Below are 15,893 nucleotides of genomic sequence, written 5' to 3' on the forward strand. Positions count from 1 at the left end.
TGAATACACATGCTGAAAAGAGTGGTTCGGATATGAACTTGCATTCCTCTTGTACCGAATTCAGCGCCCTCTGGGTTAGACAGATGCGATTCTCCTAACTTACACTTCTTAATATTTTCTCGCAAACAGCAACCTCACAACATCGTGGGGCATCCACGGCAAAAGTGGCATTAATTGTGTGCGGGCTCCTTTACCAGAAAAAAATATTTCGTTTCTTAACTAACTGTAGCAAAAACAAAGATTATCGAAGCAAAACCGATGTGCGACAAAAGGTTTGAAATTGACATTCCACATTATTTATTTTCTGTTATATTGGTGAAAGTCTAATTATTATATATATTATTCTATCCCCGCTCCCCGACTTTTTCGCCTTTAGATGGCGGCTGCCTGCTGGTAAAGGACGAGATCCCCGAAACAAAATTATGGCTACGCTACGGGTTTGCTCACCTGGAATAAATAGGTTTAGTAATAGAGCACAGTGGCTTACTCAGACAGCATATCTCAGCTATATTGGGGAATCTGTTCCTCCAATTTGTCGTCGCTTGTAATCAGGGGGCTCCTGGTTCGATTCCTGGTGGAGGCACATTACACAGTGGTTCGTATCCCATTTTAAACTGTAGGTCTAGTCCCGATTAATTAATGCCACTTTTGCCGTGGATGCCCCACGGTGTTGTGAGGTTGCTGTTTGCGACCAAATATTAAGAAGTGTAAATTAGGAGAATCGCATCTGTCTAACGCAGAGGGCGCTGAATTCGGTACAAGAGGAATGCAAGTTCATATCCGAACCACTCTTTTCAGCATCATATATAATTCGACTTTAAAGTCGAATTAAATCTACTGTGTATAAACTCGCACTCAAACCGTCCGTCCGATCCCCTGTGTAAAGAGTCAACGAGGTTAGTAATAAGATATGTTTTATACAACGTATATTGATACGCTTGTAGGTTGAATTGTTTTTTCTGCAAATATGCTGTATAAAGAATTAAAAGAAAGAAACTGTCGGAGTACGTACCAAGTGAGGTGAGTGTACAATGTCACGTCCTGCAGCCAAGGAAAAGCACAAGCTCAACCCAATGCTGCCACCTGCCGGTGAAAGCTAGCATTTCGTGCACCTAAGCACCACTTCCCACAGGCAGTGCACATAGGAATCCCTTCAATATGATTGACAACATAGTAACCAGGTCTGTCGGCTCGTTGGTCTAGGGGTATGATTCTCGCTTCGGGTGCGAGAGGTCCCGGGTTCAAATCCCGGACGAGCCCGTCAACGTTTTTGCCTCCACTAGAATCTATCTAAGTGTTAGTTAATAATGCATGCTATAGTGGGAGAAAATTGTACTCGAACACCTGCACAGTGCACAGCGTAACCAAATTCACACGTTGCACCAGAGAAATAACAATTTTCTGAAGCCGTCTATTATGTACGTAAGGTGCGCACACAAGAAATTAATGTAACTTCTAAGAAAATCATGGAAGATGTTCTGGATTGCTTCTATTGAAATTTCTTCGAGTATAATTTTACAATAAGAGAAAAGCATAGGTGATAAATCCATGCCTTTCCCAAATCAAGATCTCTGACTTTGAAGAGCGTTATATCATTTCTATTTTGAAAATAACTTAGTGTTGAAAGTGTTAAATAGCCCTACATTCTGACTTGGGCGCCGCGGAAAAATTTGAAACACTAAGGGCGCCAAGAAACGAAAAAGTTTGGGAACCCCGCCTGGACTACTCATCAAAGATTTCCATGCCGATAAGTAACCTTGTGGATTAAAGGAGGACCATTCCATTCTACAACTGACCAACCGCACCGAACAAAAATGCATGCAAGTGTTCACAAGAAACATGTACGTCTTTGGTTAAATAGACATTAAGTTTGAACCTGGCAATGAAAAATTGGATAAGTTTTCGATGTTACTGCGTAGTTCGATAGCTCTTTTTGTGTACGAGTTGGGGTTTTCTTGGAATGTAAATACACTGTTTCTAATTAGGGGCAAGTCTTGCAGTACCGACCGGCTTACAGTTTTCACTTCCGCTGATAGATTGGAGGGTACTACAGTGACACGGGGAGGGATCCTGTAGTCATACCTCACATAGTTCGGGCGCGATGTCTTTTGTTCAGTAGTGAGGGAACTGCGAGGCGTTTAATAAGTTTCAAGATATTTGGAGTGAGAAAGGTTATCTTTAGGACACCATTGGTTCTTTCTAAGTTAAGTCCATCATGTGTTTTGCAATTCCTGTGAAAGGTACATGTGTTAGGTTAATGTTTATGGTAAAAGTTATGTAATATATTCACTACATAGTGTGCCATCACCTGCAAGGTAACAACAAGTGTGTCGTCCAGTACCGACCACCCAATCGTCGTCTAGTACCGACCAATATTAACTGTAGAAGAAAATGTGGTCTAATTTTAAGATAGTGGTCAGATACTTTTTTATCATTACAGAGGAAAATGGCAACACCGAAGGAGAGGAAAATAGGAAATTAGGCGGAAGCAGTTATGAAGGCGGCTGTAGATGAAGGAATTCCTAAAATTCGCATTTAATTTGGCAGAGCATCTATAGCTACCTCATCAATTCAATTATTGCATATCACAGTATTACAAAATGTAGTTATTAGAATTGGACAGACATTAATAATGTAAAAGGATTCATGTTTTATTGATTTTAATAATATTTTGTATTTCACTATCGTCCATATTTGGTGGTCGGTACTGGACGACATTTTTCAGTCTGTCTAAAATAATACATTTTTATTTTTCTCAATATGTAGCTATTTATAAGTAAATATAAAACATATAATATCTTTTTTATAGCAAAGGGATTCTGGAAGAATAGAAAATTGCTTTGAAATTCTCAGTTCTTTCACTTTAACAAAAGTTATAATCAAAATACTTAAAGTGGTCGGTACTGCAAGACTTTCCCCTACGTCATACATGTATTAAGTAAGATTTAATGACCTAGGTACTTAGAACCGCAAGGCGACTGTTTAGTTTACTGACTTGTAACATATATACAAATTTGCGCACAAAAAATTTACTTCCCAAAATGAAATCACAAATATATCACCGAGTGGGCCAACAGCGTCAGCAGGGGCAGTGGGCACTTGATCCCCCCGAGATATCTGGAAAAAGTTCATGTATTTTATTACAAAAAATATCGTTTTCTGCGATTTACAGACTGTTAGTTACTGCCATATCAAACAAAATAACGAGAGAACGTCTTCACAATAGACATTAGAATCATGTTGACTGCCGCGAGGGGGGGGGGGACGGAAAAAAAATGGTCGTGACTGGAGTGGGAAGGAAATATTGATAATTCTGGCGTTCGGAACTGAAAAATCAAGAAATTTCAGAATGCAGAAAATATCATGAATAGCCTCCTTTAAATAAGATCCTTTGGAATTTATCGGCTTTTTGGAATTATGAAAAGTCGAGATCTGACCTCGATAATTCACACCTCGTCATTTGCAATTATTACTTTTTTTTCAGTACCCTTCGGCATGTAGAATAAGGATCAGAGGTAGCATGAAGGACAGTACAGGGTGGCTCAAAAAGTCACTTAACACCCCCGGTACAAGGCCACTGCAGCGCGCAACGTGGAGATGGTGATGACCAATCGTTATCAGGCCAAGGGGGAACCACATTGACGCCACCCGCGTGTTCGGCGGCCATCTTGATCTTGAATTCAACCATAGGATTCAACTTCAGAATTTTAAATGGGAAATGCTTCACAACGTTCCCATAGTGTTCTGGTGTTCCTCCCTATTGAAAAAACTCTGTAAAAAGTACCTTCTTCCATAAGCAAGGATGAAAAAACCTGTTTATTTAACAAATCCAAGTAGCCCTAAGCATTTAAGGTTCCGTTGATGGAAAATTTACTAACCAATTGTGTTCCACACAGCACGCCACACCATTAACTTACCAGCACTAACCATTCAGCTTTGATCTGTCCAAAATTGGTTATCAGATAAAAAGCATAGAATATTCTGTTTATGAACTTCCTTATGAACATAAACATTAGCCTTGTCACTGTGAAGGACTTTTCATTCAATGGAAGCATCACACTGTAATTGTTCGCGACAACCATTCATAATGCACAGCTCTTCATGGATGTATCCGATTAAAATAATGTGCAATGGCATGCGAACGTCTCTCCATAGACGTCACTTTGATCTCGATGCATTACCGAAGCGCTAAACAAATTTTAAGGCATTTATCTAACACCTCGGAAAGGAGCAAAATGGTACAAGAATTCAGTCATAACTTTTCACTGGTTAAAGATATGTTGAAAAAACCTTCACCGTTGCATTTCTCGTGAAATTCTAGCCTGACGTGATATATCATATCACCCCCTTTCCATTTAAAATTCTGAAGTTGAATTCAAGATGGCGGACATCAAGATGGCCGCCGACCACGCGGGTGGCGTCAATGTGCTTCCTCCTTGGCCTGGCAACGATTGGTCATCACCATCTCCACGTTGCGCGCTGCAGTGGCCTTGTACCGGGGGTGTTAAGTGATTTTTTGAGCACTGTAGATTAAGAGGTAGGGTATCTGTTTGATATCTGTGCTTTGTGAAAAAATTACAAAAAGACAAAGAACTGTTTATTAACAAAGTGATAGATGTCTATGGAAAGGAAGTAAGGTGAATCCAGTATCAAATCTTACTATGCCTCCCCACCTGAGGAAAAATCGATCGGGCTGCCTTGGAGTGTGCATCCCCCCTTTCCCCACGCCCAAAGCAAAAAGTTTAGTTCGCACAGTGATGTAGACAACATCGCGACAAGCGTAGAATTGACAATCTTGCACAAGTGAAATAGGATTATGCTGCATTTCAGTTATTGTGTAAAGTGAAGAGTACCTTGCACTCGTCTTTACAATTACGAACAGTTTTCTGCTAAGCAGCCTACGAAGCCCAACACATGAAATTTTCCCGTGATTGCCAAATTCTTATTGTCTGTATCATACCTTACCACAACAATTGATGTTTGAAAAAGAATACGTGATTTTCTTTGTCGTAAGCAGGAATGTTTTCGGCTGGAAACGAACAAACCTTGGGATGATATATATGCCTACATATCATCATCATGATTTTTTTTTAATAACTGCTGTTAATGGTAATAAAAGGTACTCTCGGAGATCCGTTTTCCATGCAACCCGTCTCGCGAGAAAGTCCGAGAAAGTGTTGTTGCATTTACTTCTCGCTACTGTGCCAAAAGGCTGTCTCCCTTATCGCACAACACTTGAGCAACCTTGCGATCTGACGTCACGGGAGAATGCTTTTAATTTTAGGCTAAATGCCTAGTTGTTAGGTTAGACTAGCTAGGTTTAGTTCTCTTAGCATAAATATTTTGTTGCAGTGTATTTATGCTAATAGAACCAAACCTAACAACGTAGGCATTCTTCGTCTGACGTCAGAAAAGAGGTTGATGAAGTGTTGTGCGAATAAGGGAGACCCTGACGAAAGAGCCGGAAGTGACGTTTTTTCTCCCAGCGTACTGCAACCATGAAGCAAAGCTACTTAGAAAGCAGTTGAAGTTCGAGCTATCAGATAATGAGGACAAAATTGTATGAAGCGGCTCGTTGGTCTAGGGGTATGATTCTCGCTTTGGGTGCGAGAGGTCCCGGGTTCAAATCCCGGACGAGCCCTGTCTTTTTTTTTTTTTTTTTCTTACAACTTCCATTCCAATATTGCACTTGTATGTGTTAGCAGTCATTGGTTCGTTCCTGCCCCCAAGCCTGAATACTTTAACTTTCAAGTTAGCGACTCACGATATTGCGACGCGAACTTCTAAATTGGAGCCCGATCTAGGGTGACCAGACACACACATTCAAAAAAGAGGACAGAGCATGGCGAAAAAGGAGGACAAAGTCATAAAAAAGAGGACACCGCAAAAAATGGCACCACATTCGCCATTACTCACAATTTACAACATTAAAAAATCTTGCCAACGTCGTGCTCACAGATACTTTTCAAGTGATCTCTTTCAATAACTTCCTCTTAACGTTACCTTTAAACAAAGAAAGGAATCTAATCTGTTATTTAACAATCACAAAGAATATCTACAATTTGAAGCACATAATTTTACTCCTTTTCTAATTCTTGGATATTAGAATGAAATATCCCCACAAGTGAATGCAAATGTAACAAGTTAGATTTATTTTAACTTATTTCCAGAAACCGAATTAAAATTTTAGGTAGTTTCGATTGTTTCATTGAACATTTCTAGCACCCTTTCAACAGCAGGGGAAAGTGACAGCCACCTCATATTCGTTTCTTCCATTTTTAAAAGCCGGATATTTTCTTGGAAGATCATTGTTGAATTTACACTTTCGCTTCGTTATTTCATGAAAGTAAATATTACTTAATAATCAAAATTCTCTACACGTTTCTGTATCGCCTATGTATAACTCGATAAGGAAATGGCTGATCTCCGTGGCGGAGTGGTTAGCACACCGCGCCACGACGCCAGGGGTACCGGATTCTAATCCCGGGCCTGGTATCGGTGTTCTTTGTGAGTGTCCCTTCATCAAAATCATAATATCATCGCTCATACCCATCTTCACGATTAGCCAAAAGTGGCAGAAAAGCGAAGTAAAATAAACCAAATCAATCAATCGAAATGGAACTGCACAGACTTAGTCGTTAGGGCGTCTGACTACCATGCGAGAGAGAGGTTCGATCCCCGGCGGGAGAGATCCGGGATTTTTTCTACCTCTTCAAGCGGCTCCGACGCTCACCCAGCGTCGTACAAAGCGGATACCTGTAGGAAACTCTGAGGGGTAAAGGCGGCCAGGGGCTTGGTGCTGATCACATCACCCCCACCTTCGGCCGCGATCAAGGAAGTGTGGGACCCTAACTCCACACCCCCTACGCCTTCATGGCTGGTGCAAAACACAGGGGAGCACTTTACTTTTACAGACTACGTGCTTTCCTGCAGTCTCAAAGGGCGAAGCAACGAGTTAGAATAATACTAATGACTAGGGTGTGGAATTTTGCCTATTTTATTTATTTGTAGTAAAACACAGGCTTTAATGTTTAAAGTTCGTTCCATGGTGTTTCTAGTCCAAAAACGCATTTCTATAGTGTCTATAGATGCCTTTTTCGAGGGTTAGTACCTATTTCGCTTAATCGTTCCAAAATATTGCTATTCCGCAATTTTTTCATACTTCAGATTTGTATTACGTGCCTCTGGCTTTCCCTACATTGAAGAAGGCTTTGTTGATGTTATCTGGTATTCGCCAGATTTGAGGCTCTCAATTAGAACACTGTTTACATTTTTTTTGTCACAATGATGCAAATTGTTTTTTCATCGTTTGTTCAAATCCGCACAGTCATTAGCACAAGCTCTTTTTTGTGAGAATTACTTTAACTGACGATTCCCCACAAATGTGAATTTCGATCAAAAGAGTATTAATAGTTTGTTAATCGTTAGCGCACTTTTATGTATAAACTGAAGTGCTAATACAGTATAACTGGATATTGTAAAAGGAAAATTGAAATAAGTTCACATTCATTACTCATTTTAATATCTCTTTTTTTTAATTTTAGGCTGTCTATTTTCGTGCATTTTTAGTATATAGTACCATTTTAAGTGACTACTTTCATCATTTTTGTGCCTATTTGAGAGGTTTTTAGTGCCTATAAATTCGCACCCTACTAATGACTCAGTCGGGAAAGTGATCGTGTTCGGCTCCCAGATGCTAGATGAGCATTGCTCGAATACTTGACGCACCCCAAGTGATATGATGATCGTTATGTGTGGAAGCATTCTCTATGTAGCACATTTGCTATGGTCGATGCCATACTTTATCCAAAAAAAAGAGGACATTTACAGATTTCTAAAAAATCCGCCCGGACGCCGGACAGACACCTAAAAAGGAGGACATGTCCGGATAAAAGAGGACGTCTGGTCACCCTAGCCCGGTCCGAGGACGGAAGTTCCTTGCAAACGGCCCTTCGAAAATTTCATACGCTGGCCTTCCTGACGGAGTGATTACTACAGCGCGATTCGACGCCAGGTGTCCCGACCTGGACATGAGTGTTCTTTGTAAGTCTTTATTCATCAATTTCATCATATTATCCCTCAACCTCATCTTCGCGATTAGCCAAAAGGGGCAGAAAAGTGAAGTAAAATCAATCGATCAGAACTATCATCATTCATCCTCATGGTCGTATTTAGACAAAACTTATTTAGGTCAGTAAAAAAAAACATGTGTTTTTCCTTCGTCCTATCATCTATATTCGTCATTGGAGAGAAGATCTTAGAAGAGTGATATTCTTCCCTTACCATTCCTGCCGACCTCCGTGGCATAGTGGTTAGTGTGTACAGTCACGCACACTGCTGGGTTGTAACGATTCCATTGAAAATCAATATATTCATTACAACCCGGCAGTGTCCGTGACTGTTCATGCCATTGGTCCAGTGGCGGATCCAGAAGTTACAGTTGGGAACGGTGAATTTCAGTGAGTACCTCACCTCATCGAGAATAAATTCTAACATTTACTTCATAAACAATATTTGGTTCTGCTAGCAGGAACCAACTAGGTTCTAGAGATGAGCGTCTTTTTTTCTTCTAATGGGTCCAGGGCTGGAATAGATTGTTATTAGGCCTATTGTATGTTGTTGTTATCATAATTTCTCCCATTGTCACGGTAAACTGAACGATCAGATAAGAGGAGTAAAGTGAACAAACAAAGAAACAAAAACCCATTCTCTACTATAGTCTCGGATTCGATTCACTTTTGAGGTATCTTTCAGAGTGGTTCGGATCCAAATTTAAACTGTAGGTCCAGTTCCGATTAGGCTATCACGAGCAAAAACTGGGTTTAAATAAAACTTCAGAAAAAAATCTTCGAGCCTGTTATGCTTTGTGTTAAAAGATAGAACAGTTGAGTTTTGAAAAATATTAGGCATGATGATACATTAAAAAAACTGGCAGTTGGGAGGGGCGATTGACCCTGTCGCCCTCCCCGTGGATCCGCGTCTGCATTGGTCGATCAATCAGAAAAATACACCAAAGTCGTCAAGTAAATGATCTGTTCGCTCAGGAGACAAAACTCAGATCAGTGTCCATTCCTCGGATACTCGACGCACCCCCAGGTTCCAAACATCGGTATGTTACCTGATACCCTGCGAGAACTTCCCACTAGATGTGGCCAGGAACTTGATGTTAATCGGGAGCTTTTGTCTCGGGCTGAGAAGTCCTTCCATCGGCACGACATTCAGGTTCATTATGTTCTTGTGGAAATCGATGGAAAATGCAGCTTCGTTCATGGTTCTGTTGATCAGCACAACTTCCTTTTCTTCGCACCGGCCAGGAATGACGAGCCCGAAGTCTAGAACCTCGGGAAGACACTCGTAGAAGACAGATGGTACTCTGAGAATAAGAACACCATGAAACGATCATTGAAAAAAAAGAACAGTAATAGCATTTATTAATCGTTACGTAAATACAACCATAAATCTTGTGCTGTATTAGCAACTTCAGTTTTGGCTTTGCCATGATTTGTTCTCTAGTAGGTGCTGGGACAAGATTTGGCAATGGTGTCATCTCATGTTAGTTCCTGAATGTTTTCTGAAAAGAAGCCCAAAGCTATACGTAAACGATCAAATAACATGAACAAGTCCTTGAATGCCATGCTTAAAGCCTCCCCGATGGCGCAGTGGTAGCGTCGTCGCTTTACCCGGTGGAGGCACATAGTGGTTCGGATCGCACTTAAAACTGTATATCTAGTACCGATTAGCCTTACTGTGCATAAAGTGGACTTAAAACACGAAATCAACCAACCAGCCATGCTTAAGAAAAGTGACGTCAGAGTACACATCATGTTTCTTCTCGCAATCGTGGTTACTGTCCCAAGAATTTCTAAAAAGGAACTGTTCTAATTAAAGTCGTCCGTCATAGTCATACTAAAGGCCAGAAGGTTATCTGGTACAGCTTGGGTACAGCTCGGGGCCTCCCAAGATGAGTAAACATCGTGTATACTCCGTATACGGACCGCAACCTGTGATGTTAAAAGGACTGATGACGTCAAAGGATTAGTCGTGTGTTTTGGCGAAATACATGTATTTGAATGAGCGAGTTGTTCTAAAGAGAGTTCCTGTAAATGTATTTATTTCACAGTAAGAATAATAATTATTATCGCAAATTAAACATAGTTATGTCCTGATCAGCTACAAGTAAATATATGCGTTTATATCTAAAACAACATTTTATTACACATTAGTAAAAAAAAAGTGTGTTCAACCAGCGCGAAATACATTTAAGAATTTGTGTATTGTAATATTAATTTCACAGATGCCGAACTTGTAACTACTAATTATATTCTCTTAATTAACACGAAAAGATGTTGATAGTTATTCATATGTCCGTATTATTGCTCATATGTTGTCTGAAATTGTGTAGTTCAAAGTTCACGTCTTAAACATCTAATTTACTTTCTAGCCACAGTAGAGGAGTATTCACTTACTTCTTCAAGCTATGTTCCGGTTTACAAAAATTACGATCTTGATGATATGCATCACGTGAAAGAAATATTGTACGTACATCAATGGAATTTTACGACTTCGTTCAATTCTATTTCACAAATACATTGTGGATAATTTTGTACCTTTGTACTCAGTAATGGATGTTATATTTTATCTTTGTCGATTATTTCTATCAAAGACAGGAAAAAATCTGTATGATTATTGAGATGTAGTTAGCGAACTGTAAAAAAAAATGTGTTCTTGTGTTCCCAGCTTTTAAGGTAATTGGAAAGGTAGAACGAAAATCTGTAGACAAATTGCTAAAGTGAAAATTTACTAGTTTATAACGAATTTGAATAACGATTCATTTCGTACACTTGCACAGTCAGTCATTGTGATTTCATGTAACCTATTTATACTCTGTATAAAAGTAGGAGAGCGAGATTTTATCTCAACCTGTTCTAAATATCCCAAGCACAAGGGGAAATATAAATATGAACTTATACAGCATGATACGATTTCAATACATGTCCAGGTACAGTTACAACCAAATTGTCCTTGTTAGGGATGAATTAAATATACGCTGCTTGTCTACCGAAAAGGGATATAATTATAAGAATTTTAGAATACGAATTTCTTCTAACAATATTCTCATGATAGATTATGAGTAGAGGCACATATTTTTGGTAAATAAAAAAGCAAAATTTCGGTATAAAAACTGAGTCAATTTCGGGTTCAAAAGTGGTAAATAAAATAAAATATCGGTGTTATAGCGGTGAAAAATTGGATCAAAAGTGGTATATAAAAATACATTTTGGTTTTAAAATTGTGAATATAATCCTACATTTGATTTAAAAACTACACTTATTCCACAGAATTAACATTTCACTTCTAATAGCACATTTATGTAGTTATCCGAGTATTCAGTTTATTTCTGTGTAAAGGAGTCAATTTTTGTTTCCCCAATATTAACAGCAGAATTAATCAATTTCCCGGGAATTGCATAACTCTCAGGATAATTCAGACCTCAGAAGGTGCCGCATCGGTGAATAAACCCTAAATTTCGTGTTTAAGAGTTAATTTCGCTTTTTGCAGTTCATTTCGCATTATTTCGTGACAAAACATGGTCACAAAATGCATCTCACACCTTTCAAAAACATGAAAAATTAACACTAGCATGTGTTTTTTCAAATTTCGTTTTTTCGTCAAAAACGAAATATGCATGCCCCTAATTATGAGGTTTATTGTGTTCTCCTGCTTTTTGCTTTGGACTTCTTAATTAAAGTAAGTCGCTTGCATTAATATTCCCATTTTCCGTGAGATCGTAAATCCATTTTCATAGGCTTTAATTACTGTTGGATCATTTAAGGTTAGTGTTCTCAGCATCCAGGTATTTCGAATAGGTTAGGCTAGTTCGTTTGCTGCATTAGTATGTGTACACTTTCTCTCTTTACTTGATGTAAAATTTTAATACGAAAAATGATTTTAAAAGATTGTAACCTTCAACCAAACCAGTCAAACTTGTGCAGCCAAATATTTACAGGATTTCTAGAAAATTAAAAATGTATTCAAGTTACACACGGGAATTCAGTTTCCAAAGTTGGAAAGTTTATTTAATGCCAAATTTTAATCTTACAAGCTCTTTCCTCAACCTAACTTTTACAAAATTATCTTGCATGCATAAGTTGAATCGTAAGTGTTTATTCCACAGCAATTGAATAACAATTATATATTAACGATGATAATTTTTTACGAATTTGGAGTAAGTATCAATGTAGGATCAAATTTTATCTCTATCGCATTTTTTGCCCTTGGTAATTTGAAAAGTAAAGGTACATTATGTATAACGGCAAAGATTGGATTTTACTTTTATCAACATTATTCACGTATTTTGTAATGCCGTATAACATTTGAAATGTTCTTGATGTGAAACCAACGTTCTCAATGAATAAGGAAGTACGATTCAGTCAGAAAAATAAATATTATACGTACTCTTATAATGCACATTGTTAATTGCTATAAATTGACTATAGTTGACTAGCCCTGTGACGTCACGGAAGCTGGTGTGAGGCCCGTATATAAGTATCTCGGAGGCCCCGAACAGCTCCCGCCAGGAAATCATCTGTCGTCTGTGGGCTGGTGTAGACAAACGCATGTTTCGTGCAAACATGGTGACTTGCTGTGCTATTCAAGCCCTCGGAAGGCAAATTCTTTGCTTCTCGCCACCTGAAAATACCCGCTCCCTGTTGATTGCCTTCTCCTCCCCTTTGCTCTGAATATGACAATCAAAAATATCCTACAGGTCAAAGGTAGACATATATCTGAATTGACGTGGACTCACCTTAGACAACATGCCAGAGATCAGGTGTGAGTTATTCTCGAACCAGCAAAAATAATTAAATTACTGCAAATAGTCTTGGACTATGCTTCTTCTGTTTGTGCCAGAAAGTACTGGGTGTTTCAACAGAAACGCCGTGATTTCAAATGACCCTAAAAAAATTTAGTATCTTCACAATAATAATTTTTATATATAATGATTGACAAAAGTCTAAAATTTAATTTAATTTTTTTTTTATCTGTGTTTGTCAGGTGTTTGTAGTACAGTAGTACAGTATTGGAGGATAGGAGACTTTCACTCCAGCAGAATATTCATTTGGTGTCCTTGTTTATTGAGCCACGCTCTCTTGTTTCTGTCCAACGACGGTTCCGGCTGGGGAATACGTGTCCTGGTCTTCATCGGAAACGTTGTCCAATTCGTCAGAAATGCTTCCAGCAAGACGGAGCTAGGACGCATACAACTGAATCTGTCCTGACCTTCCTTCACTTAAAATTCAACAATCGTGTGATTTCAAATCGCTCTCAAAATGGTTTAGAGTGGCCTCCAACTAGCCCTAACTTAAACCCGTGACTATTTCTTGTGGGGTTTCCTAAAGCAGGAAGTTTTCAAACGAGAACCGCGATCACTAGATGATTTGCAAGCAAACGTCGAACAGCGTACTGCACAAGTTAGTCGTGCAACCCCCTTTGTCAGGTATTTGACAACATGTGCAACCAGGTGAGAAAAGTGATAAATCGCCAAGGTGGACATTTCGAACATGTTTTCCATTAAACTTTTGGATTTTCTCTATCAGATTATGTACTTTTTTCTTTTGTGTAGTTCTAATAAATATTTTAAAATGCAGTTTGAAATCACGGCGTTTCTGTTGAAACACCCGGTATATTAACATATCTAGGGTGGTCGGGAAGAAGCACTTAAGTCACAAGCTGCGATTTTCTGTTGATTTCATTTAAGTCACATTGAGCCAATTAAAGAAAATGTTAGAGGAAGTGTACTAAATGTGGGTCCCCATTTTGTTTTTGGCGCATATCGAGGAAACCGTGAAGCCAAAATAAACGGTACTAAAACCTAATTAGTATGACTCCTCCAAAAGCGAGAAAAAATGGCTTCATTGTGAAAATCCCATTTTTTCGAAGAGATGAAATTTTGAAGATTGAAAAAAAAAAACCTTTCCTAAAGTTGTCCCCCTCGTATTTAGTACAGTTACAAGCAGCAACAGCATAAATTATAGTGATATAAGCTGAAATACGATACATGAAAGCCTGTGGAATAAAATTAAACATTTTCTGAAATGTTAAACAGACACTATTAGGCCTACAAGCTTTCTTCAATATCACCGTTTTCTTTCGTATAGAATCTATGTGGCCATCTTGAATTGAATTGTTGTTTCAAGTCCACTTTAAGCACAGTAAGCCTAATCGGGACTGGACCTACAGTTTAAAGTGGAATCCCAAGCACTATGTGCCTCCAACGGGTATCGAACCCGGAACCCCTTGATTACAAGGTGATGACGCTACCATTCCAGCATCGGGGAGGCCCTATATGTGGTCATCTTATCTTGATTCCACGTTCTTAGTTTCTCCCCTGTTCTCGTCATATCTATTCTCTTGGAAACTGTACTAGGATTCCATGATTAGAATGTGGGCGAAAACGTATTCTGTACTTGCACAACAACACAAGGGGCCCACTTTAGGACCAATAGGAGATATTTTTTCATGCTAATTATTTCTCCGGTATTCTCATCCATTACTTCCCAATTGCATACAAAGATAACTACTATACTTAGGATTAAGTATATAGAAGAGCTGACGCATTTGACCGAAGTACAGCAATTGAACGTGGGAGTAATAAAACTTTCGACTTGCACAAAATCACTCACGAGCTGATTGGAGAACAATAGACGCAGCAATCGACATGGCTGCAAGCACCGCATGCCACAATAACGTAAGCTACCAGCTCCATGTATTTCAGCCATGATACGGCATCATGGGGCTCGCATTTGGTACACTTCCCCTATAAGTATTTTATATTGGTTATGTGGAAAGATTCTAAACAGTGATGATCCAACAAGTATATCATGTCTGTAATGTTTGCTTTTAAAAGAATAAACGTAAAATCTGGCTGCTGTAATTTCTTTATTTTTTTCTTTTTTCTTTTTCTTAACTGATTCTCCCCAAACAGTCTAGATATTCAGCACATGCTAAGTGGAACCACAAGCAAAGAAACCTGCGCAGACCCGCGACTCCTGTGCACCGTACTCCCGCGTGGAGGGGAGGGGGAGAGTGGACCATGCTTCCTTATGGCCCGAGCTGAACGGAAGAAGGGAAAGCTGCGCGGAAACTTTTCGTCCAAGGGTTTTTTTTCCCTTGTAGTCGCTCTTATAGGAGATGCTTTGCATTGCCGATATCCCAGACATTCAAAGGAAAGATACACCACTACAGTGATTTCTAACATTTTTCGTTTTCGCGTAAACAAAATCAGTACTGGCTCTTGGTTGGTACCCGACTTCGGCGCCAGAGCGGTCAGCATCCTAGGGTCCCGTGCTATAACTTTGGATGACGGCAATAGGTGCAAGGTCAAAGCAAAAAAACTGAAGGATTTTGAAAGAATAACGATAGAGATCTGCGTGGATTTTTTAATTCGCAGAGAAATCACATGGTGTAGCAGAGACTCAGATTCGAGCCCTGTTTCATCCTGCGTTTTGCACTGAGTTTCTATAATTGCATATTATTTAGTTTGTAACCTAAGAACTCCGACATTAGTAGTCCAGAACCTTGTTTTTCACCATCGCCAAATTTGAATCTTGTCAACTTTACAAACGCTAGTATTGGGTTGGTGCGAATGAAATGTCCGCTTTGGCGTCTGGTGGGAAACTTACCTCAACAACACAATACAGGGATTGACTGAGGTCACAGGTCTAACGTCATAAACTCTGTATACGTCCAGCAAACAGGCTGGAGCACCCAGACAGTCAGGAGGCAGTGTGTTGCTGAACAGGGTCATCTGAAAGTGCACCATGGAGAACACACAATTGCGAGTGATTTGTCTTTACGAATTCAAACTGGGACATTCTGATCAGCAAGCCAGCAAA

The 15,893-nt window shown here is 39.3% G+C and overlaps 1 protein-coding gene, 1 long non-coding RNA gene and 2 other non-coding genes across 4 annotated transcripts in view; 3 read left to right on the forward strand and 1 right to left on the reverse strand.

Annotated features, from left to right (window-relative positions):
* LOC146001278 (uncharacterized) overlaps nucleotides 1-15,893 on the forward strand; it is a 107,160-nt gene that overhangs the window by 55,697 nt on the left and 35,570 nt on the right. The window lies entirely within an intron of this gene.
* LOC146001246 (cilia and flagella-associated protein 47-like) overlaps nucleotides 1-15,893 on the reverse strand; it is a 62,346-nt gene that overhangs the window by 43,953 nt on the left and 2,500 nt on the right. The window contains exon 3 of the mRNA XM_083138551.1: nucleotides 9,119-9,373. Within this exon, the coding sequence (XP_082994677.1) occupies nucleotides 9,119-9,373 (255 nt within the window). The remainder of the gene's footprint in view (nucleotides 1-9,118; nucleotides 9,374-15,893) is intronic.
* On the forward strand, nucleotides 1,189-1,260 carry TRNAP-CGG (transfer RNA proline (anticodon CGG)). Its single transcript has one exon. It is a non-coding gene; the product is annotated as a tRNA-Pro (tRNA).
* On the forward strand, nucleotides 5,570-5,641 carry TRNAP-UGG (transfer RNA proline (anticodon UGG)). The gene has a single exon. It is a non-coding gene; the product is annotated as a tRNA-Pro (tRNA).

Source organism: Lepisma saccharinum, chromosome 1, assembly GCF_977018435.1.
Source record: "Lepisma saccharinum chromosome 1, izLepSacc3.1, whole genome shotgun sequence".
Classification (NCBI taxonomy): Eukaryota; Metazoa; Arthropoda; class Insecta; order Zygentoma; family Lepismatidae; genus Lepisma; species Lepisma saccharinum.